General features: G+C 36.4%; 1 protein-coding gene across 4 annotated transcripts in view; it reads right to left on the bottom strand.

The window, feature by feature from the left end:
- Positions 1 to 25,537, bottom strand: part of Utx (Utx histone demethylase) — a 420,122-nt gene that overhangs the window by 8,200 nt on the left and 386,385 nt on the right. For all 4 annotated transcript variants that reach the window (XM_073968616.1, XM_073968617.1, XM_073968619.1 and 1 more), the window contains one exon: positions 12,564 to 12,690. In XM_073968616.1, the coding sequence (XP_073824717.1) occupies positions 12,564 to 12,690 (127 nt within the window). The remainder of the gene's footprint in view (positions 1 to 12,563; positions 12,691 to 25,537) is intronic.

Here is a 25,537-nt window from a genome sequence, read left to right as displayed (position 1 = left end):
CAATTTTTTATTGAACCAACTATAATTTACTGAGTTGTCAATATTGTGATTTAATCAATAAAGAATAAATACTAATAAAAGGAACAAAAAACTTAAAGACAAGGATCGTTTTATTTCTACCATTTATGGAAAAACCAGTGCATTTCTTAAAAAACACAAAGAAATTATTGTATTACAGGCCGATAAATGCAACAAAACTGTTGTAATATATAAGACAGATTATAACAGTAAAATGGAGTTTCTATTACAAGATAAAACTACCTACTAAAACTACAAAGAGTAAATAAAAACATTGTATCGGAATTGTACAAAAACAAACAAATAACATACGCAGAAAAGATGAAGTTACAATGCGCAGCAGCCAATGCCCCCAGAATATATGGACTGCCGAAAATTCACAAACCTGACATTCCATTAAGACCAATCGTTTCCTCAACAAATGTCCCATGCTATCAACTCTCAACATACATTGGTAACATCCTAAAAAACATAATTTCCAAGGAATACAACATCAAAAATTCTATACAATTAAAAGAAAAATTACAGAAAGTAAAACTTCTGAACTCTGGTGTCTTAGTATCGTTCGACGTAGTGTCACTTTTCAGAAACATACCTGTGCACACCGCTATAAACATAATAATAATGGAAAAATGGGATGAAGTTAAAGAATTTACAACTATTTCAGAAAAAAAAACAGTTTCTAAAAATATTACAATTTTGCCTAAAAGACAATAATTATTTCAATTTTGATGGCAAAATATATAATCAAGACTTCGGAATCCCCATAGGCAACCCACTGTCACCGACCATATCCGACATAGTTTTAGACAAATTATTTGACGACACCATAGCTGATCTAGCAAAGTAGGACGTAAACATCAAATACATAAATAAATATGTAGATGATGTTTTAGCGATAGTAAATAAAGACGACACGGATGAAATCCTATCCATTTTAAACAACTATAACAACAAAATTACGTTTACACTTGAAATGGAACATGAAGAATCAATACCCTATTTAGACATAAGGTTAAAACGAAATAAGGATCACATTGTTTTTGACTGGCATACCAAGGAAACCGCATCTGGAAGATTAATAAATTTTAACGCAACACAACCAAAATCTCAAATCTTCAACACTGCAAAGAATCTCATTCATCGAGTTTTAACGATAAGGGACAAACAATTTCACAGTAAAAATATCAAAATTATCAGAAATATATTGAAAAATAATAGCTTTCCTACAAAGATTATCAACAACTTAATTGAAGATACAAAAAGGAAAATTATAACAGAAATGATATCACCAAAGAAAAATAACTTGATCAATAACCAAAACACTGAAAAGCTTAAAAATTTCTACGGTGTACCATTCGTTCCAGGTCTATTTGACAGTCACCAATTACGAAAAATAATAAACAACGATAATGCAAGCTTTGCCTACAAGCCCAACAAAACATTACGCTCTATTTTTACAAACATAAAAACACCGATTGAAAACCAACAACAATGCAATGTGGTTTATAAAATTCAATGTAAAGGGACCACCAAAGACAATTGCAACAAAATATATATCGGTACAACAAAAAGAACACTGAATACACTATTGAGCGAACATAGGCTAGACATAGAAAAACGACAAGAAACAACAGCGCTAGCACAACATGCTCTCAGTACAGGCCACTCTCCGGATTTTGAAAACATACAAATACTTGACAAAGAGAGAAATGAAAAGAAGAGATTAAGGAAGAAAGCTTGCATATACAACAAAACGTTGACAGAACGGTGAATATGAAGGAGGATACTGACAATATTAGCTCAGTTTACAGAATTGCGTGTCGTGTGAATTGTCTTGTATGTTTTATAAATGTAGATTACAGTGAAAACACGCCTTAAATAATATTGTAAGTAGATATTTGGTTGTTAATCTTAAGAAAATCTTTTAGTGTTGAAATTGTAAAATATTTATTTTGTTAATACACGATTCCCCTGATGAAGTCACCATACAAGTGACGAAACGTTGGGAAGAAAAAGCAATAAACCGTTTGTTTTATTTGTTAAAGTACCGAAGGTCAAGAAGCTAAACAAACAACAATGAATTCAACCCAATTTCCAATTTGACCAAACAAAACAACAGTAAAAGGTTATGTTCACGCCTGCACTATACTAATGCTGAATACTTGTGTATAGACATTGTATTTACATATCGATGCGTTACTTCCTCAAGCTCGTATCTTAAAAAATCGATTTTGACTTTTTTATATCAAGCGATTGCAATTTTTGTGTTTTATTACTGCAACCACTTATTATCTCAATATGTTGTCACAGTTTTCTAAATATTTATAAAATATATTCTAGTATCTCATTCACTCCCATTTTTATAACTGCCTTAAACTCGTATCTTAAAAACTGAGCAATGATGTCTGACTCAGAATCAATGCCCAGGCGAAAGAGCGGAAGCTAGAACCTTGAAATTTTGGGTGAGGTGGTCGATTTGGCTGGGTTTTTGAAAATTCGTAGTAGAAGGGATACGAAAAGTACTTAAATGTACTAAAATTTGTACCATTTGTCTGACATACTGATCAACGTCGAGGCGAATCGGCCAAATCTAGAATCTTCAAATTCTGAGAGAAGGTCCTATTGATGTGTAGGTGTGCTCGTAAGAGAACTGTTCCATCGAGCGAGAAGAGCCAAGGTGGTTCCCAATGCCTATGCTATAGTTACCATAAAAGCAGGCAATCTTTATGGTGATAAGTGGACGATAAAAGTGGAATAATGACATTTATTATCTACGTCAATGATTGTGTGTATGGTTGAGGTACCACGAAACAAAATAAACATATTCTGACAATTCAGCGTGATAGAAGAAAAAAAGAGGAATCATTTGTCTTGGCGTTTGTCGCTATCACATGCCCTTTTTCTATTACGGATCTCCAAAGATTAGATTTGTTTTACTGCCTCAAACTCGTATCTCAATAAATACGTTTCATGCTTAAACTAAAAAAGATTAGCATATTATTTCTACTAATATGCATAGATTTATTTAATTCCCCAATATTTGCCTTTTACACTTTTACCCAAACACCGATGTATCAAAAGATAAATCGTATTTTCTCCCCTGAAAAGTTGTATTTTTTAAGATACGAGGTTGAGTAAGTAAGGCATCGATATGTCGATTTTATTAAAACATTTGGATGTTTCAAGGGCGCCGGCAAATGTTTAAGATAGAATTGATTATACTGTTTTAGTTTGGACCTATGAATTGCATAGGCATATTCGTTGAAATATCCTCATTCCCATTCATTGCATCCCTGTAATAGTGAGAGATGTCAACGAACATTCACTTGACAACCGCCCTCTTTAAGCATCTATACATATGTCAAAAAAAAAAAAAAAAAATCAGCTTGAATCCCAAGCACATCGCCGCGCTTTATCGTAAGCGTCATACATATCGTTTTACCAATTGAGCCAAACCTTATACTAAAACTATCGTGTTTTTTTTCTTATGCTCTTTTTATTTCTATTGATGACCATCCGTACGTTCTGGCTCTATTGTGAGAGCCTTGAAATACTTAAGTCCCTATAGTGCGGAAATATTCCAGCACAGTCCACAACTTGATTGCAGCTTTCAAATCGGTACGTATAGTGTAGAGTGAGCAATAAAATAAATAAAAAACAAGTGTTCGTTTGCTTGAGTGTCCTCCGTAGGTACCTCTCTCAACTCTCTTTGACTGCGTACACTTAGCTACATAAAGTCCTGGCGGATGAAAGTTATAAAACTTCCTGACGTTTTGATTTTCCACTTGCTTTTATCTGGACGTTGTTGTTGTAGCAACGCATATATGTTCGTTCGTGTATTATTTCAGTTATCAAGTTCCTCTGTATCCAGACTCAAGAATTCTGCAACCTGGACTGGTTGCGTCCATAAAGAATGAGGAGACAGGTGAGTGGGGTTAGCTGGGCAGTTGAATAAATGCAGAGTATCGTGTGGTCCCAATCCACATGCTGGGCATAAGTTGGGTATCGTGGCGTCAATTCTGGCCCAATACGAATTGAGGCGGCTGCATCGTCCGGATCTTAACTGAGCTAAAACCACTCGTGTTTGCCTTGGCAGCTGTCGTTCTTCTGCTGCGATGGATGGGGGATGGTTTCCAAGTACGGCATTCACACTGTATCTTCGTACTGCTTGCGCAACCATGTTGGTGTGAATGCGATTCAAGCCTGCCTGATAGGCTCGTTGATCTAGCGGTTCTCTTTTATACCTTTGGACCTCTCTCTCTAGATCATGAAGGTCTCTCCTGACGTGCCTGGGTGGGGGGCGCCTGTCCATTAAATCGTGACAGGGATGCTCACTGCGGTAACACCCAAGCAGGTACTGCATCGACAACATCTTATTGTGCTGACGCACCGGTAAAACCTTCGCCTCCTCATGAAGATGGTCCACTGGTGTCATGAGGAGGCACCCTGTTGCAGTCCTCAGGGCGGCATTCTGGCAGGTTTGAATCTTCTTCCACTGCGATGCGCTAACCTTTGCGGACCACGCTGGCGCCGCATAGCTTACCACAGACCGGCCTATTGCATTGTAGGTGGTCAACAAGGTTTCTTTATCAGCACACCAAGTGCTGCCGGCCAGCGACTTGAGAACCTTGTTCCTACTTCTGATCTTATTGCAAATAGCTGTGGCATGCGCGGACGACTTGAACATGCTATCGAACGTTACACCCAGTATTTTAGGGTAGTTGGTGGTCGGAATCAGTGCACCATCGACCAATATGTTCAGTGGGAGCCTCATCTCAGCCGTCCATGTGGTGAACAGCGTGGCTGTGGATTTAGCGGCGGATATTTTCATATTCCTCAGATGGAAGAACTGCACTAGGTCAGCTATGTAGACATTTAACCAATCACATATGTCATCGACGATAGGACCCGACGCCAAGATCGTACAATCATCCGCATACATCACGATCTCTATGCCGTCTGGAGGGTGTGGAATTTCAGAAAGGTAGAGGTTAAACAGTTCCGGAGATATCACCCCTCCTTGGGGAACTCCCTGTTTCACTCTACGGGTTTTGGACTTCTTGTTTCTGAATTCTACAAACGACTGGCGTCCACACATATAGTTGATTACCCAACGTTTCAAACATGGCTGGAGATTAGTTTTCTCTATATCCTCGAACAGCTTGGCATGGTTGACGGTATCGAAGGCCTTCGATAGGTCAAGAGCCACCATGACTGTTCGGTCGCACGGCCTTTTCTGGTTCAGTCCTCTACTGATATGTGTGGATATGGCGTCTAATGCTGTTGTAGTACTATGCATTTTCCGAAATCCATGTTGATGTTGGGCAACTGGAAAACACCTTCTCATCGTGGGGAGGAGTAGCGCCTCTAGGATCTTTGCTACTGGCGACAGGAGTGAAATCGGCCTGTACGATTCACCACTGCTGGCATCCTTGCCAGGCTTCAGTAGCGGGACCACCCTGCCAACTTTCCAGGCATCCGGTACAACATGGGTGGCTAACGATAGGTTGAGAACACTTGTTAAATACTCAACTCCAGGTTCATCCAGCTGCTTAAGCATTACCATCGATATTCGGTGCGGGCCCAACGCTTTGGATGATTTAGCGTTTCGGATGGCATCTGCAACATCGCTCATCGTAAATTGTGGTGGTACCTCCTCGGCTGGAAGAGTTCTTTTTATACGGCGTAGCACACTTCTCTTCGCCCTATCACTCTCGGGGTGCTCTATGAACTGCCGGTTAAAATAACACGCGCACCTCTTTGGGTCAGTTACTGTCACGCCGTTGAAAGTAACAGCCGTTCTGTCATCCTTCTTTTCCGGACTCGAGTGTGATTTAACCGTTGCCCACAATTTACTTATTCCTGCACTGCTTCAGATGGTCTAGCCACTTTTTCCGCTTATGTTCGCCCACTAGCCTGTTGACTTCAAGAGTAAGTTCTCTAACTCTTGGGTCTTCGGGGTTCGTACGACGAAGCTCATCACGTTCATTTGCTAGTCCCGTCGCCTCTGCTGGAAATTTGGTCTTATTTCGGGTATTCGACCAGCAGGTATGTAGCGAGCGGCTGCTTTAGTGATGATGTCTCGGAAAGTTCTCTCAGCTACCCGAGGATCTGAGGGGGTGGGCAATTGACTGAAGCGGTGATTGGTAAATTCTCTGAAACCTTGCCAATCAGCTTTCCCATGGTTCAGGAAAGTACGGCGTTCAGAGGTTATGAAGTCGGGTGGTCTGTTTACGGAGACGATGATAGGGAGGTGGTCCGAACTAAGGGAAATGACGGATTGCCAGGTTACGTCATTTATCAGACCTGGTGCCACAATGGTGATATCTGGCGAGCTGTGGCAGTTTCCTCTAATCATCGTAGGAGCGTCTTCATTCACCGTGCAAAACGTGGTGCTATCGATTTGCTCTGCCAGCGCTGTACCCCGCTGGTCATTACCTAGGACGGAGTGCCAAAGCTCATGATGAGCATTGAAGTCCCCTAGCACCAGACGGTTATCGCCCTCTAACAGCGAACTAATATTGGGCATATAACGTCGGGCACAGCTATTTATCGGCGGTATGTACACATTAAGCAGCTCTACCTCGGCAGTACCACACTTTACTGCTACCCCCATACACTCCATGTATGGGTCACTAGAGCCAAGCTCAAGCGAGATAGGTCTGTACTGGAAAGACTGTATTAGGATGGCAAGTCCTCCTCCTCCGCTTCTTGTGCGATCCTTCCGCAAAACGTTGTAACCATCACAACGTAAGCTACAGGTGGCGGTGAGCTTTGTTTCCTGGATCGCGGCGACCATGATGTTTTTCCGACTAATAAAGTCCACAATTTCACTGACCTTATTGCGGAGACCGTTGCAATTGAATTGCAGGAATGATGCATTTCCGGGCCGTTGAACAACAACATGTGGTGTTAGATGCTGCATTTTTGTTGTTGTTGGCGAGACTGCGGGGGCGTCTCGTATTCCGACGACGACGAAGAGTCAGACGACGACGTAGAAGACGCACTGGGTGATGCGCTGACGCAGCAAGCAGCAACATACCTGTCGCTGTAATCCCGGGTGCTACTAAGGCCAGAGCACCCACGAAAATGCACTCATTCCATACATCCATTACATCTCACCATTGTTGACATGTGGTGGATGCGGATCTGGCAAACGGAACAGATCCATATTGGCCCGGGGTTCATTTCTATCGCGGCACGGACCAGAAGAGCTCGGAGCAGGCATTCCGGGATAAATTGCCGCTCCCATGGTGAAAAAAATACACGAACACAAACACATAATTGTTGAGGTGACGGCTCCTGGTCGAAGATTCCTCCGAGTCAATCCGGTGCATAGAACCGGCCGTGGCGGTACTGTTATTTGTTATGTTATTATGTTATGTTATTGTTTATCTGGACGTTGTTCTTTTCGGTTTATATACTCCTTATCCTTTACGTGTATGAGCGTTTCTCCAGCTTGACCGCCATTTACCTCAATACCGGATTTATCTAGTCTTGCTCCTTCTTCAAGTAGTTTCAAATTCGATGTGTTGAAAGAAGGTAAGTTATTGCAATCCTCTATCGCAACCACAAAGTTTTCATAACTCTTCGACAAACTTGATAACCATCGCGCATCTTTATATTAAAACGTTTGTTGAATGACATTATCTTGCGTGCAGGTCTCTCGGTTGATGTATTTCTTTCAGTTTTATCTATGCTTGAGCCGCTGGCGAACGTGCTTTTACAAAATTGATCTGATTTGCCTTCACGTAGAGCAATATCAATGCCAGTGACTTTTCATCCTTTGTTTAAAAAGCCGCTGCTCCACTGCCTTCAGACTTTACTCTTCTACCGCATGTTATTCCCCATAAATCCGAATGGATTAGAATGCTTTCCATCTCTCCATGTGGCGTAATTTCGTCGTCCAATTTCTCGATTTGAAAATTCTTTGTCACAATTTGTTTTTTTACAAAGAACAAATTTTTTCACAACAATTTACACCAAATTGTTCTTCCGTTTTGATTTATTGCAGATGCACACAGAAAGCCCCTCTGGGTCGATAATCTATTAGAAATCCAGGGACGACGGATGGAAATAAAAACACACACAAACTTCCGATTGAATGTTTCTTAAGTGCTAAAAGCAAGACAATTCTAAAGACTCTAATTCAAAACAACAGTTACATGACGAACCGAAATTAAATTTGTATTCGCTAAGGCCTACTATGTTTCCACCATAATATGGAGGGTATAATTAAATTTGTCATTCCGTTTGTAACACATCGAAATATTCGTCGGAGACCCTATAAAATATACATATTCTTGATCGTCTGTTGAAATCAAGATACAGCTCGAAATTTTAAAGATAGAGCTTTGTAATTTGGTATAGAGGTTTCTATTACTCCTAGGATGTATTGCAAATGGGATATATCGGTCCAAGTTTCGATATAGCCCCCATAGAACGGTACCACCCGATTTTCGGTATTTTGAAGGTTTTAGATTAATTATCACACCGAAATGGCTGAACAGTACCTACCATAGAACGGTACCTCCCGATTTTCGGTATTTTCGGTCGTATCCTCAATGTTGCACCTTAAGTTTGTAGATATACACATATGACCAAAATAATAAGTACATCGTAATTTATGTTTGATGTTGTGCTTCACCATCAGTTTTTACTCGAGAAAGATGTAAAATGCGTTACATTTTTACTCTTCTATTTGTAATCCATGATGTAACAAGCAAAAAAAAAAAAACAAAAACGAACGAACGAAATTGCCCCCATAGAACGGTACCACCCGATTTTCGGTATTTTGAAGGTTTTAGATTCATTATCACACCGAAATGGCTGAACAGTACCTCCCATAGAACGGTAACTCCCGATTTTCGGTGTTTTGAAGGTTGTGACTTCAATTCCACCGAAATGGATGAAATTTGGTATTTATTCTTCGGTGGTGGTATAAAATTTTCTCCCTGAAATTTGTTGTTTAGCCTCCATGGGGTTATAAATTATCGAAAATATGGCATTTAGTCTTTTTTTAGTCTAAAAATGTTCCGCCAGAAATTTTTCGGTATAATAGAGCGGTACCGGCCGAATTTCGGTATTTTGGAGGTTAGCCACATTATTTTACCGAAGTAGCTGAAATTTGGTATTCAGTCTTGTTCATAAACGATAGGAAACGAATTGTTCCATTTTACTTAAATACTACTCGTGGTGGAGGGTATAACAAGTTCGGCACGGCCGAACTTAACGCCTTCTTACTTGTTCAGTATTGCAACAGAAACTTATTATTACGTCATTCTTCTATGCAAAGGATATTACGTTAAATTGTGTTACATATTTTTAACAATATTCTTATGTTTAGTTTATTTAATTTAATTTTGTAGGGATTTGATGTCCTACAAAGTTAAACTATGATGTCCCTATCAATCACAATAATAATAATTTTTGAATAATGATTTCCTGATTAGTTTTCGGATAGTACTATAGACATTTATTTTGGGTCATCAGAATAGCATAATCCTATTGAGATATTAATGCCGATTTCTCTTTCAGTCAATCAAGAAACGTTGCTTATGATATTTTTCAGCAGAAACCGAAATTAGGACGCTCAGTGTCACGACCGTGGCCAAAAATGGTAAAAATCAAGTACTTCGGAATACAAATTTATTGATGAGAATTTATAGCTTTAAAATGAGAGACTTTTAAAAATATAAATTTTTTGAAAAAATTGTGAATAGCGAATGTCAAAATTCGATTTTTTACAAAAAATGGACCGTTTTTGACCAAAAAAAAAACGTTTTTAAAGGAAAATTCTTATATATAAAAACAAGAGTTTGATGTATTCAATAAGCTCACAAAAGGTATGAAGACTGAACACCAAATTTCAGTCATTTCGGGTGGATATTGAGGCCATAACATCCAAAATACCGAAAATGGAGAGGTAAGGTTCTATGGGGGCTATAGGAAGACGAAAACCTATACTGACAGATTTCTGGTGGAAAGTTATAAGCCCCAACGAAGAGTTAATACCAATTTTCAGGCTATATGAAGGCGTGGACCTATGCAGACAAATTTCAAGGTGAAAGTTTTATGTCCCCAACGAAGACTAAGTACCGAATTTCAGCAATTTCGGTGTATAATGACGCTAAAATCTTCAAAATACCGATAATCGCGAGGTACCGTTCTATGGGGGCTATATCAAAACGTGGACCTATACCCAAAATTCTCAGTTGGAATGTTTCATACCTCTGCTGCAGACTAACCACCAAATTTCAGTAATTTTGTTTGGTCATTATGACTAAAGCTTTCAAAATACTGAAAATAGGGAGGTACGGTTCTATGGGGGCTATATCAAAACGTGGACCGACCATCCCAGTTTTTTGTCCTGGAGATTGTATGTCAATAATAGATACGTGTACCAAAATTGATGCACCTACAATAACTCCCTCTATTTTTGGCCACAGATAATATGAACTCGCGACATAGTGGGACGTATAGGTTTAAATGAAAATAATCAGAACATCTATCACATCACATTTTTCAGAAAAACCATGATGTTTGGTTTAATATTTAATGCTTTGGAAATATGCTCCAGAGTTAGAGGACTATAATTTTTACTTTAAATTCATTTAATTGACTGAAACAACAAAGCGTAAAAGAAAAATTGTTCCCAATTTTTAAAATATATTGAATCTTATTAGCGAATCACTCGATTACTTTAGTCAATGTTGTCTGTTTCATATTTGATCTTATTTTCAGTAAATATGACGTAACTTCACTGCTCCTTTAATTATTTATCAATTTAAGCCCATTTAAGCGGTATTTTTGGTGTCCGCGGAAATATTCAGAGGTATTCTATAAACAGTTTATGAAAAAGGTACGTTTTGATTTGTCAATTAAACCCCGTTCTTTATTTTAAAGAGCAGGAAAGCTCTTCTTTGCAAAGTCAGTGTATTCAGGGATCGCTCAGGTTGAAAGCCTCACTGCAGCGGTACAAGCAGTTGCACGAAATTGCACAAGCAGAAACGAAATTTTTTGTTGTCACCGATTCGATACGAAATATAATGAAACTAAGGAAACAAAGTGCAAGTTTGGTCAAAAATCTGAAGGTATACGCCCATTAACGGAGAAAGTTGAAGCAAAGCCAAATATCCCCAGCCGAAAGCCGCCAAAGAACTAAAAGCTTGTCAAAACTGGAACAAGAAAAACGACAAAACACCCATAGTCTGGACTGAAGATATCAAAACCAGTTTCGCAAAATGTAAGTCCGATATATCCAATGCTACAATTTTATCACATCCTTGTAAAGACTTGCCGATCTGCGTTATGGTTGCCGCTTCTGGTGTGTCATTGGTGGTGTTCTGCAGCAGCAGACAGCTAATGGCTGGATGCCTCCAGTTTTTATTCGAAGAATCTTTCGGATACACAGAAGAAATACAGGACATATGATCGCGAACTGCTTGCTGCTTATTCAGTTCTCAAGTATTACCGCCACATGAGGCTTATAATCATAATATATAATCATAATATAATAATAATCTTCACGGTTCACAAACCTTTAACGTTTGCTTTCGAACAAAATCCCGATAAGGTTACAACTCGACAGTTTCGTCAACTCGATAATTTGTCTCAATTTTCCACCGACATATGCCGTATCAGCGGAGCGGATGTCGTCGCAGACGCACTTTCACGCATTTCATTATAATGAAGTCAGAAATAATGGTCTGTCCAAAACTTTCTTTTCTTTGTGTCATTCTGTCACTTTGTCTTTATTGTTATGTTGTTGTGGTTTTTGTTTTCGAAAAATCCACGCCTTCTGGTGTTCTAGAGGCCTCCTAAAACTGTTTAAAAAATCCACGTGTGTTTATAATTTCATTCATTTTTTACAATTTTTTAAATCAAATAAATGCCAACCCTCTGATTCCTCTTCGATTCCGTGCCAGCAATAATATTTATAGCCATAACATAACGTTTAACTTAATTGATTGAAAATTAAATTATCAGATTTAATCGTAATTGCCTAAAAGTATGCTAACTAATATTATAGTAAGTATGTTAATACCCAAGCAAAAGCTCAAGACTATGATAACAAACGTCAAGCCTACGTGAAACAAAAAGATAAACAACAACACTGAACAGCTATATATATATTAAAAATAGGGGGGAAAACTGGTTGTAATAAGGGGGAAAGCAGGGTTCGTGAATTCACTTTTGATTGTTGATTAGGGGTTCGTGAATTTGTTGGATGCCAACTGTTCCGACGCACAGACGAGTTGTTGTTGAAAAATACCACAAATCTCTACTAAGACCAAAAAACACTAAAATAAATCTGAAATTTAAAATGTGCGTCGCTGTTGATGTGTAGGAGTAAGATACGAAATTCAAACAAATGGGGTACGAACAGTACTTAAATAAAATTAAATATCAATTATAAAAGTTATCAGTACAACAACATTTTCAGTGTTCATTTGTATTTATTGTTTATTTGTATTTATTCACTTTCCGCATACAAAGTTGCGGACACTTTGCTATTACCGTATATATGAATATTAACTTACCTCACATTGGCCGCAGTAATGAGATGCTTCGTTTTTCCCTCTGCCATGAAAACGGACATGTACTCCTTTAGATTTAACGTATTCTAATGTGTGAATTACATTTTTCAGGGTTTGCAACAAACAAGTTCTGGAAGTTTTAAAAAATATATATTATATATTATTTATATATATATATTATTTATATATTATGTTTAGTCTACTACAGTTTATAATTAAATCATGAAACTGATTCCTAGATCAAAATTACTCCGGAATTATTTGTACAAGTTTTGTGGTTTTCATAGAAACCTAAATAAGTTTTTAAAAATCAAAATGCTCATGGCGAGCGAAAAAATATTTTTATGTAATATTGCTACAAGTCGAATTATTTGCAGATCAATCTGCCAAAGATGACCTAAATTCTCCTTTACTGACCGTAAAGAACTACAATTATAGGGACGTCAAGAAACTTCTAAGAACAGATATGGACAAGAATTTATTAAATAACTTTTAAAAAACATCGGAGTATTATAAAAAGATAAACTGCAAAAGGAATACAACAATAGATTATCAAAGTATAGATAAATACAAAATTATCAAATTGATTCGGCTCAGATGATTACCCAAAAACAAACGAATTTTGTAATCCTGAGTTTCAATTAAACATTTGTTGGATAATCGCCCTGCTTTTGGTACTTCCTTCGGTCCTTCGCGATTGTTAAGTCTCAGATATGATAAAATATCTTCAAGCAACAAAAATAATTAATATACATCGGATTTTGCATATTTGCATATTTTTTAATATTAAAGATACGAAGATTCTGATTGGACCAAAATTCGTTTCAAAGAAAACTGAATTCAATAACAGGGTAATATTTTGTATTTATTTTGCATATGCACAAAATATTAAAAAAATATGCAAAATATGCAAAAAATAGGCAGAATATGCAAACAGATTTTGGTAGAAAATCGTCATAAAAGACGTAAAATTGTCATTTAAAGTTGGAAAAACCATTAAAAAATACCTAAAAGTGTTCTAAACTAAGACTGTTGTCCGTTTAACGTCGATTTTTTCAGCAGATTATAATGTTATTGAGACCGTTAACGACAGTGTGGTGTAGAGTATAAAAATATGGTATCGTAATACCATTTTTTATTAGTAAGCTATGCAAAAATATATAATTTGATAAAATATCAAACGTTTTATGTAAAATTCAATATTTTCTTTGTCTTAATTTGTAGCACTGGGCTGGTTTTAACTCAAAGGAACAAATCGATCTCGGATTTTTTTTTAGCCGGGGAGCCACCTAAACCTTTTAGTATTACTAGATTTTAAGATTGCCAAAGTTTGAGCACAATTGGAATATGCTACTAGGGCCTCGAAGTTATGAAAATCTCGTTTTTTTTGCTATTTGGCGACTTCGACAACCCATATGTGTGGAACGGTTAAATCTATTTGCATTAAATTATACGCCATTCTGTTCTTAACATTTCTTGCTGAGCAACAAAGTGCGTAAGTGCTACTGAATTCGAGATAATAAAGTCAATGTTCCGAAAAAGGCCTTAGGGCAAAAATGGAGTCTATTGTAAAAAAACATTTTTCTTCCTATTTATCAATTTTTGGGAATTAAAACGATTTTAAATGTCAATTTCATTGCTTATATTTCAAATAAATCCACATAAAAAAGCTAACCGTGCAAAAGGCTATAATATATAGACATGACTTTACCTTATTTGAAAATGTTGCCTATTAGGGCGAAGATCTATTTTTATATTAATTTTAATTCATTTCTCGTTGGAGTCGAGCTTAATGACCGATGATGTCTGCAAGTGAAGAAGGAAAGCCGAAGATTCGAACCCCCACAACCATCATTATGAGAGGCTCATCATATCTGCCCTGGAATGGATTCGCTATCATCAAACATTTCATTTTTCAAATGCAATTTTGTTTTTACAAAGATGGACATTTGTACATTCATTGTATGGCTTCAATGACAAACGCTTACATTTTGTTCATAAATATTTTAATTACAGTGTTTTATTTAACTTGCTTTGGTGTGTGTTTAGTTCAAATCCTGTAACTAATTTTTCATACAGTTGCAGTTGTCCAATCGAACTTAAACTTTGCACGCATTTCAGATTTGGATGACAATACACGAATATGGAATCAAAACCAATATTGGTTCATTTTTACACTGTTTTACAGTTTTTTATCTAATTTGCTTTTCAAATTTGGTAACTAATTTTTTACACAGTTGTAGTTGACCAATCGAACTAAAACTTTGTACACTTTCCAGATTTGGATGACAATACATAAATATGAAACCAAAACCAACATGAGTCCATTTTTTCCTGTAGCTCCCATCCAGCGGTACCACTCGATTTAAGGTATTTTATCGTTATTTTAAGCCCGCATTGGATGTTTTTTGACAACTAGGGTTTCCAATGGTACAGAAACGTACCCATTAAAAATTATGGACATAGGTCCAGGTTTTGGTATAGCCCCCATATAGCGGAACCGCCCGATTTGAAGTGTTTTAAGGATTTTATCTTCATTTTTATACCGAATTGCGCGTTACTTGGCATTTGGAGATCCCAGTGGTACAGACATTTCTCCACCAAAAATTGTGACATAGGTCCAGGTGTTAGTATAGCCCCCATATTATATATTTGATATAGCCCCTAAAAATTGTACCCCAATTTCACAATTTCAGGCATTTTTAAGTTTGTATCTACATTTTCGGCCTAAATTGGTTATGGGGTTCCGTTGAAAATGGAAAGAGCATGTTGAGTGGGGAAAGTTCGGAGGAAGTTGTTCGGCGGTGGTTTTTCGAGGTTCGGTGGAAGTGGTGTATCTAGGATCCAAGCTTTTCGAAGAAGGGCAAGAATTGTGGCATTGAGTTGTGTAAGATCGCTGGATTGATTAAGAATAGAAGAACTGGATGGCTCGAAACTAACAGGAAAAAATCCATGCAATAATGAAGCGTTAACTGAAATCAATAGGATGAGAAACTACCAACCTAAATAAATTTTTACTAACATTATACATTTAATTAATAAATGTAAGCCCATCATTAAATATCATTTATAATCTCAAGTATATACAAATAAAACTGAAAATCTCAAAAATGTATTTATAAAAAAATTAAAAATAATTATAAAATTAATAAGTTTCAGTGTTCTATTTTTAAATGCACTAAAAACTAGAAAATAAGTATATAATTAAAAAAATTAAGTAACAGTGTTTTCTTTATAAATGCACTTAAAAGTAGAAAATAATTTTTCATGATGGAATCTCTCAAATAAAACGCTTGCATTTGAATTAAAAATTGTGACAATATTGAACGGCAAGCGTTTTTTTTTGAGAGATTCCATCATGAAAAATTATTTTCTACTTTTCAGTGCATTTATAAAGAAAACACTGTTACTTAATTTTTTTAATTATATACTTATTTATTTATGCCCGTAATTTCAACGTCTGGGGTAAATTAATTAAAAAATTAAGTAACAGTGTTTTCTTTATAAATGCACTTAAAAGTAGAAAATAATTTTTCATGATGGAATCTCTCAAATAAAACGCTTGCATTTGAATTAAAAATTGTGACAATATTGAACGGCAAGCGTTTTTTTTTTATGAGAGATTCCATCATGAAAAATTATTTTCTACTTTTAAGTGCATTTATAAAGAAAACACTGTTACTTAATTTTTTTAATTATATACTTATTTATTTATGCCCGTAATTTCAACGTCTGGGGTAAACGGGAGGTAGCTACCTATTAGTTATCTTTACCTACGCGTTTGGTAATTTCTACATGCCATTTACCGAGGCGTGTAAATTTTGAAATCATGTGGTAATATTGGTGATTTTCATTCAGGACTTCGCGAAATCATTGCCACATAGAAGTGTTTTACAACTTTTAACACATTGGCAACGATTAACCAGGTAAAATCCTTGGTGTAAGTAACACGGCCGTTTTTAACTCGGTTACGTTACCTATGCGTTGAAATTATAAAATGTTGCTTACACGGGAGATATCTTTGAACTCATAAATAGTTACGTGTTGAAATTACGTTACGGGCATTAAGGGACTGGCATAATTATGCTACAATTTGAACAACTTTCACTTAAAAAAAATTTATGTTACAATTTGAACAATTTTCACTTAAAAAAAAATTATGTTACAATTTGAACAATTTTCACCAAAAAAAAAAAAAAAATTATGTTACAATTTGAACAATTTTCACTTAAAAAAATTTATGACACAATTTGAACAATTTTCACTTAAAAAAAAAATTATGTTACAATTTGAACAAATTTCACATAAAAAAAAATTATGTTACAATTTGAACAATTTTCACTTAAAAAAAATTTATGTTACAATTTGAACAATTTTCACTTAAAAAAAAAAATTATGTTACAATTTGAACTTGGTGATGAACTTGACTCCTTGAACTTCTGTTTTCAAGTTGCAGGATCTTTTTCAAGAAATTCGGAGTTAATATTTAATCTCTTGAACAACAATTAAGTCTCAATTGTAATAATGCTTCGGTAAACCTTTTTCTAGGAATTTCGGCGGTTGATTTTTTGTAAGTTTGCATCGAATATTTCTGGAGAAATTTCTATCTTTGCTTTGTTAAGATTTTTGTCAGATCAAACAATGCCAGGCCAATAAGTTCAGGACTAAGGTACCACATATGATTTATCATTTTGTTATTTTCTTTATCTGACATTTGTTTGTGAATGCCTTTCGTATTAAGTAAATCTTCAATGCGATTTAGGTCTTGTTTTGGACCTAAAAAATATTTCTGAATATCGTTTCCACTATTTTTTGTATTAAACTTAATCTATTGTCTCTATTTCTTTTTTATATCTATATAAACATTATCTTGTTCATTATACATTTTGTAAAATCAATAACCCAAACACTCACTTATAACATTCAGTTGTCGTGTGGGATACCAAATAGATAAATAAAATAGAAAAAAGCAGTCTTGAACGATTTAAACGCAATGTTCTTCTACGGCCTCTTGTTCTTGGGAAGTGAGTTAGGCAGTTAAAACATTCTCGCCTACTTCGAACTTGGATTTGTCAATCGCAGACTATTCTTATAGAAATCGCTTGAATATATTTGGTTGATGTCCGGATGTGCTTCCAAACTTGCAGTCCATAATTCCTCTCAACAATTTTTGTAATAAATCTGTACAGTGGTACAGAAGCTCTCGACAATATCTGCTCGAGCTGCTGAGACCCCATTATTCTAGGCATTTGTACACTGCTAGGTCTTGTTTCTCCCCTGAGCTACTGTCAGTTTCAGGAACGCCTAGGAGTTGTTCTTTACCCCCATGTGATACCAGAACAACAACCCGTTCTTTCTGCTCTGTTTCTAGAGTACCTGGTAATAGTTTTCCATGCGGGTGCATGCAAATAGCCTCATTCCTTGAAGTTGTTGCGTGTATTTTTCGTGGTTTATTCTTCGCTGTTCACGGATAAAGCTTTTAGCCAAAATGATACTAGTAACGTTCCTATAGAACATCTTACAGGGGCCCAGCACCAATGACAATTTCATAGTTACGATTTTCTTAAAGCCACGCTTGATTCTTTTCGGGACAGATGGTTCTTCAGATTCTACGATATGTTCAGCATCAAAACAAGACCTAGACCTTATTGAAAATCTATTGAAATATGAAATCATTGACACACACAAACAAATATCAGAAAAAGGAAATAACAACATGATTAATAATCTGTGGTATCTTAGACCTGATCTTGTTGACCTGGCATTGTTTGATCAAACGGTGCAAAACACCGTAAAGAGCCGAAAGGCGACACAAATCTTAACAAAGCAAATGGGAAATCTCTTCAGAAATATTCATCCTAACTTCCAAAAGAGCAACTGCCGAAATTCCTAGAAAAAGGTCTGGCATAATTAAATGTGGGACTTCTTGTTGTTCAAGAGATTAAACATTAACTCCGAATTTCCAGGAGGCGCAAAGGATGGAAAACAACTTGAAAGTTGCGAACTACATAGCAGAGCTTTCTTCAAGTATTCAGCTGTACCCAGATAGCTCCAAAACCACATGATGTCTGACGCTTGAATAAATTTAAATTAGAACAAAATGTAAAAGACATTTGTTTTCATTCCAAAAATTGATAAAAAGGAAGAAAATGTTCTTTTTAATAGACTCCATTTTCGCCCTAAGGCGTACCTAGTCACGTTTTTCGGGACATTGGCTTTATTGTCTCGAATTCAGTAATACTTACGTATTTTGTTGTTCAGCAAGAAATGTTAAGAACAGAATCGCCTTTAATTTAATGCTTAATATGGACAAGAAGCTTTAACCATTCCAGAGAAATGGATCGCCGAAGTCGCGAAATAGCCAAAAAAAAAAATCGGGATTTTCATAACATCGAGGCCCCAGTGGCACGTGTTAACATATTCCAATTGTGCTCAAACTTTGACAGCCTTAAAATCTAACCAAACTAAACACTTTATGCTGGTGCCGCCTTAAGAAATCCGACATCGATTTGTTCCCTTTGAACAAAAACCAGCCCACTGTTACAAATTATGACAATGAAAATATTGTATTTTACATAGAACGTTTGATATTTTATCAAATTTAATATTTTTGCAAGCTAATAATAAAAAAATGGTATTACAATACCACACTTTTATACCCTACTCCACACTGTTGTAAGAGGTCTCGATAACACAATAATCTGCTAAAAAATCGATGTAAAACGGCCAACTATCTTAATTTATAACACTTTAAAGATTTTTTAATTGATAATTTCACGACTTTTATGACGATTTTCGACCAAAAACTGTTTGCATATTTTTGCATATTTTTTGTTTTTTTTTGCATATTTTTTGCATGTTTTTGATATGATCCCAAATATCCAAAATTCGAGTCCAATCGGATAAGAAATAAAAATCATGCAAAAATCCGATGTCTAATAACACTGTGCTATAGTGAAAATTTGCAGGGGTTCTGATGCATAAATTCGGTATTGTGGGAGTCCATGGAAGACGAAAATACCTTTGGTTTCTTTGGGTCACTTCGTTTTTTGATTTTATAGCGGCAAATGTAGTGAAAACGGTTTTTTTTTTATTTTCAACTTAAAACGGACATAACTTCCTTTTTCCACAACAGACTTTTATAGCTTATCTCTTATTTAAAAGCTGATAATCATGTCTTTCGAAAAAGCCATAATTTTTAAAAATCGGGTAACAAATCGTTAAGTTATAGTGATTTTAATGTGACAAAAACGCATTAAAAAACAGGAAAATGCTTTTCCTCGTGCTCTGGGCTGCGTAGAAGACACCAAAATGCGTAATTATTAACTTCTATCAAGAAGGAAATTTAGTTAGCTTTACAAAATGGGAAAAACCAATGAAAAATTATGGCTTGTTCGAAAGACATCATGTCTTTCACCTTTTTAAATAAAAAATAAGCTGTTAAAGTCCGTTGTGGAAAAAAGAAGTTATGTTCGTTTTAATTTGAAAATCCAAGAAACCCAGTTTTTCACTACATTTGCCGTTATAAAATCAAAACACGAAGTGACCCAAAAAAACTATAGGTATCTTCGTCTTACATGGACTCCCACAAAACTAAATATATGCATAAGAACCCCTGCAAAAAAATTTTGTCAACTTTTGTAGTACAGTGTAATTAATATGATTTAAAATAGAATTTCCATTTATTTATAACTTGCTGAACCCGGTGCGCTTTGCTGCCCCAACTACGATAAAATATAATGGAATGCCATAATTATTTTAACGTTTTTAATATTTTAACGAATAAATATAGGAGATATGAAGACGTTATATCGGCCTTTTTGTAGAAAATTTACTTATGTTGAAACTGAGGTATGGGGTATTGTAACTTGCGAATTGTTGTAATATACCATAACTTTTGAACGCATTTAGGTAAAATAAACTGTTTTAGCACGATTCACCGATAGATTTCTTAAAATTATAATTTGAGCGGAAGCTGTGGTCATATCAATTTAAAAAATGAGGAAAAAATCGTTGAAGGAAACGAGTTTTTTAAGTCAATTTTCAATTAGTGGCTTTACAATACAATGTAGAGTATAATGTTAATAGAAGAAGTTAAAGAATACACTTCAGAGATGAAGTTTCTAATGTATGATTTTTTAATATAACCAATGCATCAGTCTCAAACGGATGCTGACATTTTGAAGACTGAAAAATTGGGTTTTTTGAATTTTTGCTCTAATCGGGACGCGCAACTGTACTCGTTTAAAAAATGATCATAATCATTTTTTTGTAGTACTCGCGATTACGCATTTTTTGATGTATAACTCGGGCGTGTAGCCTTCAAAGGTTCACAAGAATCTCAGCTTAAAGTCGAAATTTTTGTGCGTAAATTTTTCTAAAATACCAGTTTTTTGGATTCAAAATTTACAAATGCCATTCGATTTCAGTGGAAACCCGCATGAATTTAGTTTTTTTACGTTCTGAATCTAACAAGCCTTTGCGCGTCTAAATCCATCCATTAGATCGGCGGATATGATACCCCTCAAATTTTGAAAATCTGCAAAAAATGTTTTTGAAAATATCGCGTATTTAGACGGGTTTTAGATGTGTTATTACTACTTAGATAAATAGAGCGAAACGCATATTTAAAATGTGCGAAAACTGATATTGAAAAACGTTCGCGAATCCGGAGATATAATAGATTTTTTCTAAAAACTGAGTGCGATGCTACATCCGCGGTTCTTGATGGATCGCATTGAAATGACATAGGATGATGTATTTTTTAATGGTGATCATTGAAATCGGATGCGCATAAAATGCAAATGTGCTTCGTGGAAATTATGGGCGTTTTACTGTTTTTTGTACGCTAACATGCAACTGATGCTACATCGTGGTCGCCAAATGGATTTTCACAAAGTGTATATCAAATAAGAGGGATTGATTCGCTGTTTTGGAAAATCGGATGCGCATCTTGTGATTTTCACTATTACGCGGTTTATATGCGTTTCAAATGTTGTAATATTCAATATAACATTATTTTAATGTTATGCCACAATTGGAATTCCTTGTGATTTAATATAATGTTCTAAAAATATTCGCCAATAGGAAAAGTATAAGCGAAAAATTTGTTGCAACGGAATATTTTCATTATTGCGTGGAATTTGGACGGAAATGACGAAGAACTCAAATATTTTTTCTTCAACCTTTCCTATAAAACCATAAAAAAATAAAATTAGAATAACATGATTTTTATTTTTTTCGTCATATTTTCTTTGTATTTTTGCAAATAACATGAATACTGAGGCTCCAAACTTCACGACTTTGGTTTCATTCTATTCCTCACAATGTGTGGATGCTGCTATAATTTTTTATATATTTTTTTGTAAGTATAAGCGCTATATTAAGCCGCGATTTTTTTAGAATTTTTTCTAATTAGCATAACTAAAACGGTCATATCTTTTGCGCGCAACGATCAAAGTTGGTAACGAAAACGGAAAAGTTTTGGAATGACGATTTTTTTCTTAATCTATGTCAATATCTATGTATGTGACGTAGGGGATGAATGATACCAAGGAACGGTCTTGACCGGCTTTAACATGGCAAAGCCCAGGACTTATCTTGGTCCCTCATTCATCTCAAGTGGACACTGACCTCCCCGTGGTGTCACCTGGGGAGCTGCCTTTAACGCCCGTTAAAGGTAGTAAGCTAGTAACTCACCCCGTCAAAAAAAAAAAAAAGAAAACAAAACAAAACAAAAAAAAACAAAGAAAAAGAAGAAAAACAAACCCCTCTAAAGTTGACGATCCCCGCAAACGTATTAAGGACCATGATCTGCACCTGGAATGTCAGGACTCTTTACAGAGTAGGGGCAGTTTACGCATTGGCGGATGTACTTGACAAGTACAATGCTGATATTATCGCTGTTTAAGTTAGAATTGATCGTATCATTTAAATTGACCCTATGAATTGCATAGGTGTACTCGTTGAAATCTCCTCATACCCATTTATTACACCCCTGTAATAGTATGAGAGATTTCAACGAATATTCACTTGACAACCGCCCTCTTGAAGCATCCATGCAGATGTCAACATAAACAAAACATAACATAAAAATAAAATAACAAGAGAATCGATCGACAGCTTGACTTGCAAGCAACCGCGCTTTATCGTAAGCATTGTACATATCGTTGTGCATTAATTAGAAAAGGTAATATCGTTTACCATTAAATAAACACCGGCAATTGAGCCAAACCCTTTACTAAAACTATTGTGTTTTTTTTTATTTCGTTTCTTTTTTATTGACGGCCAAATGTACGCATTGGGCGTACTGGCTCCATTAGGGAGCCTCGATAACACTTGTTCCCCCCAGTCCCTATAGTGCGGACTAAACAATCGCCTTACAAGAAGTGCGATGGAATCGGGCAGACGTAAAGATCACAAACGATTACGCAATGTATTATAGCTGCTATGAAACGAAGCATGAGCTAGGTGTTGGATTCATGGTAAACCGGAGGCTTAAAAAATCTTGAATCCAGTTTTACTCCGGTTGATGAGAGAATTGCCACAATCCGTATAAAAGCAAAGTTTTTTAACATCAGTCTCATCTACGCCCATGCTCCGACCGAAGAGAAAGACGAACAGACCAAGGATATATTCTACGAACGCCTAGGGAGAGTATATGACCGCTGCCCTGGCCAATGTCATTAAGATTTTTCTAGGAGATTTTAATGCTAAAATTGGAAGGGAAAATATATTCGGTCCCACGGTCGGCAAAGTCAACCTTCATGAGGTAACATCCGACAACTGAATGAGGCTGATTGATTTTACAGCGGCAAAGAACATCGTAGTGAGCAGATTCCCAAAAGAAGGAGCAAGAAAAACGTGAGCGTGAGAAACTCGAGATGTTCAGGAGTCAGAATAAAGTCCGAAACTTTTACCAGAGTGTAAAACACCAGACTGAAGGATATGGTCCAGGCACATTCTCCTGCAAAGATGACCAAGGGAATCTCTTAACTGATACAGATAGCGTACTGAGGATCTGGAAGGAGCACTTTATGAAGCTTTTGTTATCGAATATGGATGGCGACGAAGATACCCCAGAACCAATCGTAAATGACAATGTTGAATGTCTACCACCTAGCCAAAGCGAGGTTACGACAGCCATTAATCGTCTCAAAAACAATAAGAGGCAGCAGGAGCTGATGGACTTCAGCCGAATTGTTCAAAACCGGTGGCGAAATGCTGGTAAGGAGTATGCATCAGCTAATTTGCGAAATTTGGCAAGAAGAAAGCATACCCAACGATTGGAACCTCAGCCTACTATGTCCCGTACATAAGAAAGGAGACAAAACGGTTTGTGCAAATTACCGAGGTATAAGTCTCCTTCCCATCGCATATAAAGTGTTGTCGAGCATACTGTGCGAACGGTTAAAACCCATGGTCAATGAAATAATCGGATCATACCAATGCGGTTTTAGACCTGCTAAGTCGACAATTGACCAAATCTTCACACTGCGCCAAATATTTGAGAAGACCCACGAAAGACAGATCGACACATACCACCTAATCGTCGACTATAAGGCCGCGTTCGACAGCCCAATTAGAGCAAAGGTGTTTCAAGCCATGTCTGAGTTTAGCATCCCTGCAAAACTAAATCGACTATGCAGGATGACATTGGTTTACACAAGATCAGCGGTTAAAATAGGAAAGAACCTCTCCGAGCCTTTCAACACAAAACGAGGTTTCAGACAAGGTGACAGTCTATCGTGTGATCTATTTAAAAACCTACTGGACAAGGTCATACGAGATGCGAATATATATACGGCCAGAGACAAAACAGCACGATATACAATAAAAATGTAATGTTGCTTGCATACGCAGATGACATAGACATAATAGGTAGATCAGCGCGAGCCGTAACAGCCACCTTTGCAAAAATTGAAAAAGAGTCTGCCAAAGTGGGTCTGGCAGTCAACGGCGATAAGACGAAGTTTATGCTATCAACACGCAAGTCGTCCAGTAGACTCGGACCAACTGTGGATGTTGATAATTATAAATTTGATATAGTAAATGACTTTATCTACCTCGGCACCGCCATAAATAAAACCAACAATATAAGCCTTGAAATAAAGAGAAGAATAATATTGGCCAACATATGCTACTTTGGTCTAAATAAAGTTTAAAAGCAAAACCACCTCTCGTCAAACAAAACTTACACTTTAGCGGACACTGATACTACCCGTTCTTATGTATGGATCTGAAGCATGGGTACTTGCGAAAGCAGATGAGGCAGAACTTGGTGTGTTTGAGAGAAAAATTCTTCGAAAGATTTATGGACCAATATGCGTTGAAGGTGAATACCGACGTCGTATCAACCACGAGCTATAGCAGCCGACCGACATCGATATAACGTATCGAACTACAACGATTGCGTTGGCTTGGCCATGTCAGCAGGATGGATAAAGATGCCCCCGCCAAAAAGGCATTTGAATACGAGCCACTCGACGGTATACGCCCCAAGGGAAGGCCAAAACTCCGATGGAAAGACCAAGTTGAAGAAGATATCACAAAACATGGCGTCCAAAATTGGAGAAGTAAAGTAAAAGATCGGTGCGTTTGGAAATCTATTCTTAGTTCGGCTTATGGAACAAGACGTTCTGTTTAGTATAAAAGCCATCTAAGTAAGTAATTCGGAGCAAAACATCTAAAATTATCTGCATTAAAATAAATTAAAATAATATAAGAACAAAATTAAAAAAAATCAAATAAAATAAAAATAAATTTAGAAATAGAATAAAAATAAAATAAAAATAACAAGTAAGCAAAGGTTATAATCGGACGGGGCCTACCGTGTGATACCCTACACCACTGACCCTTGGAATTAGCTTTCAGCAAATCAAAATTCCTTTATGGAACGAAAAAGCTTATTGTACGAAATAACTTTGTCGATTCTGCCACCTTATCACATTAAACTTGGGACCTACAGTATATCGCCG

Source organism: Musca autumnalis, unplaced genomic scaffold (genome assembly GCF_047663935.1).
Source record: "Musca autumnalis isolate F117 unplaced genomic scaffold, ASM4766393v1 scaffold_2, whole genome shotgun sequence".
In the NCBI taxonomy this organism is placed as follows: domain Eukaryota; kingdom Metazoa; phylum Arthropoda; class Insecta; order Diptera; family Muscidae; genus Musca; species Musca autumnalis.
Note: the sequence above shows the minus strand (reverse complement) of the source record. Positions and strands in the feature narration are given on the sequence as shown.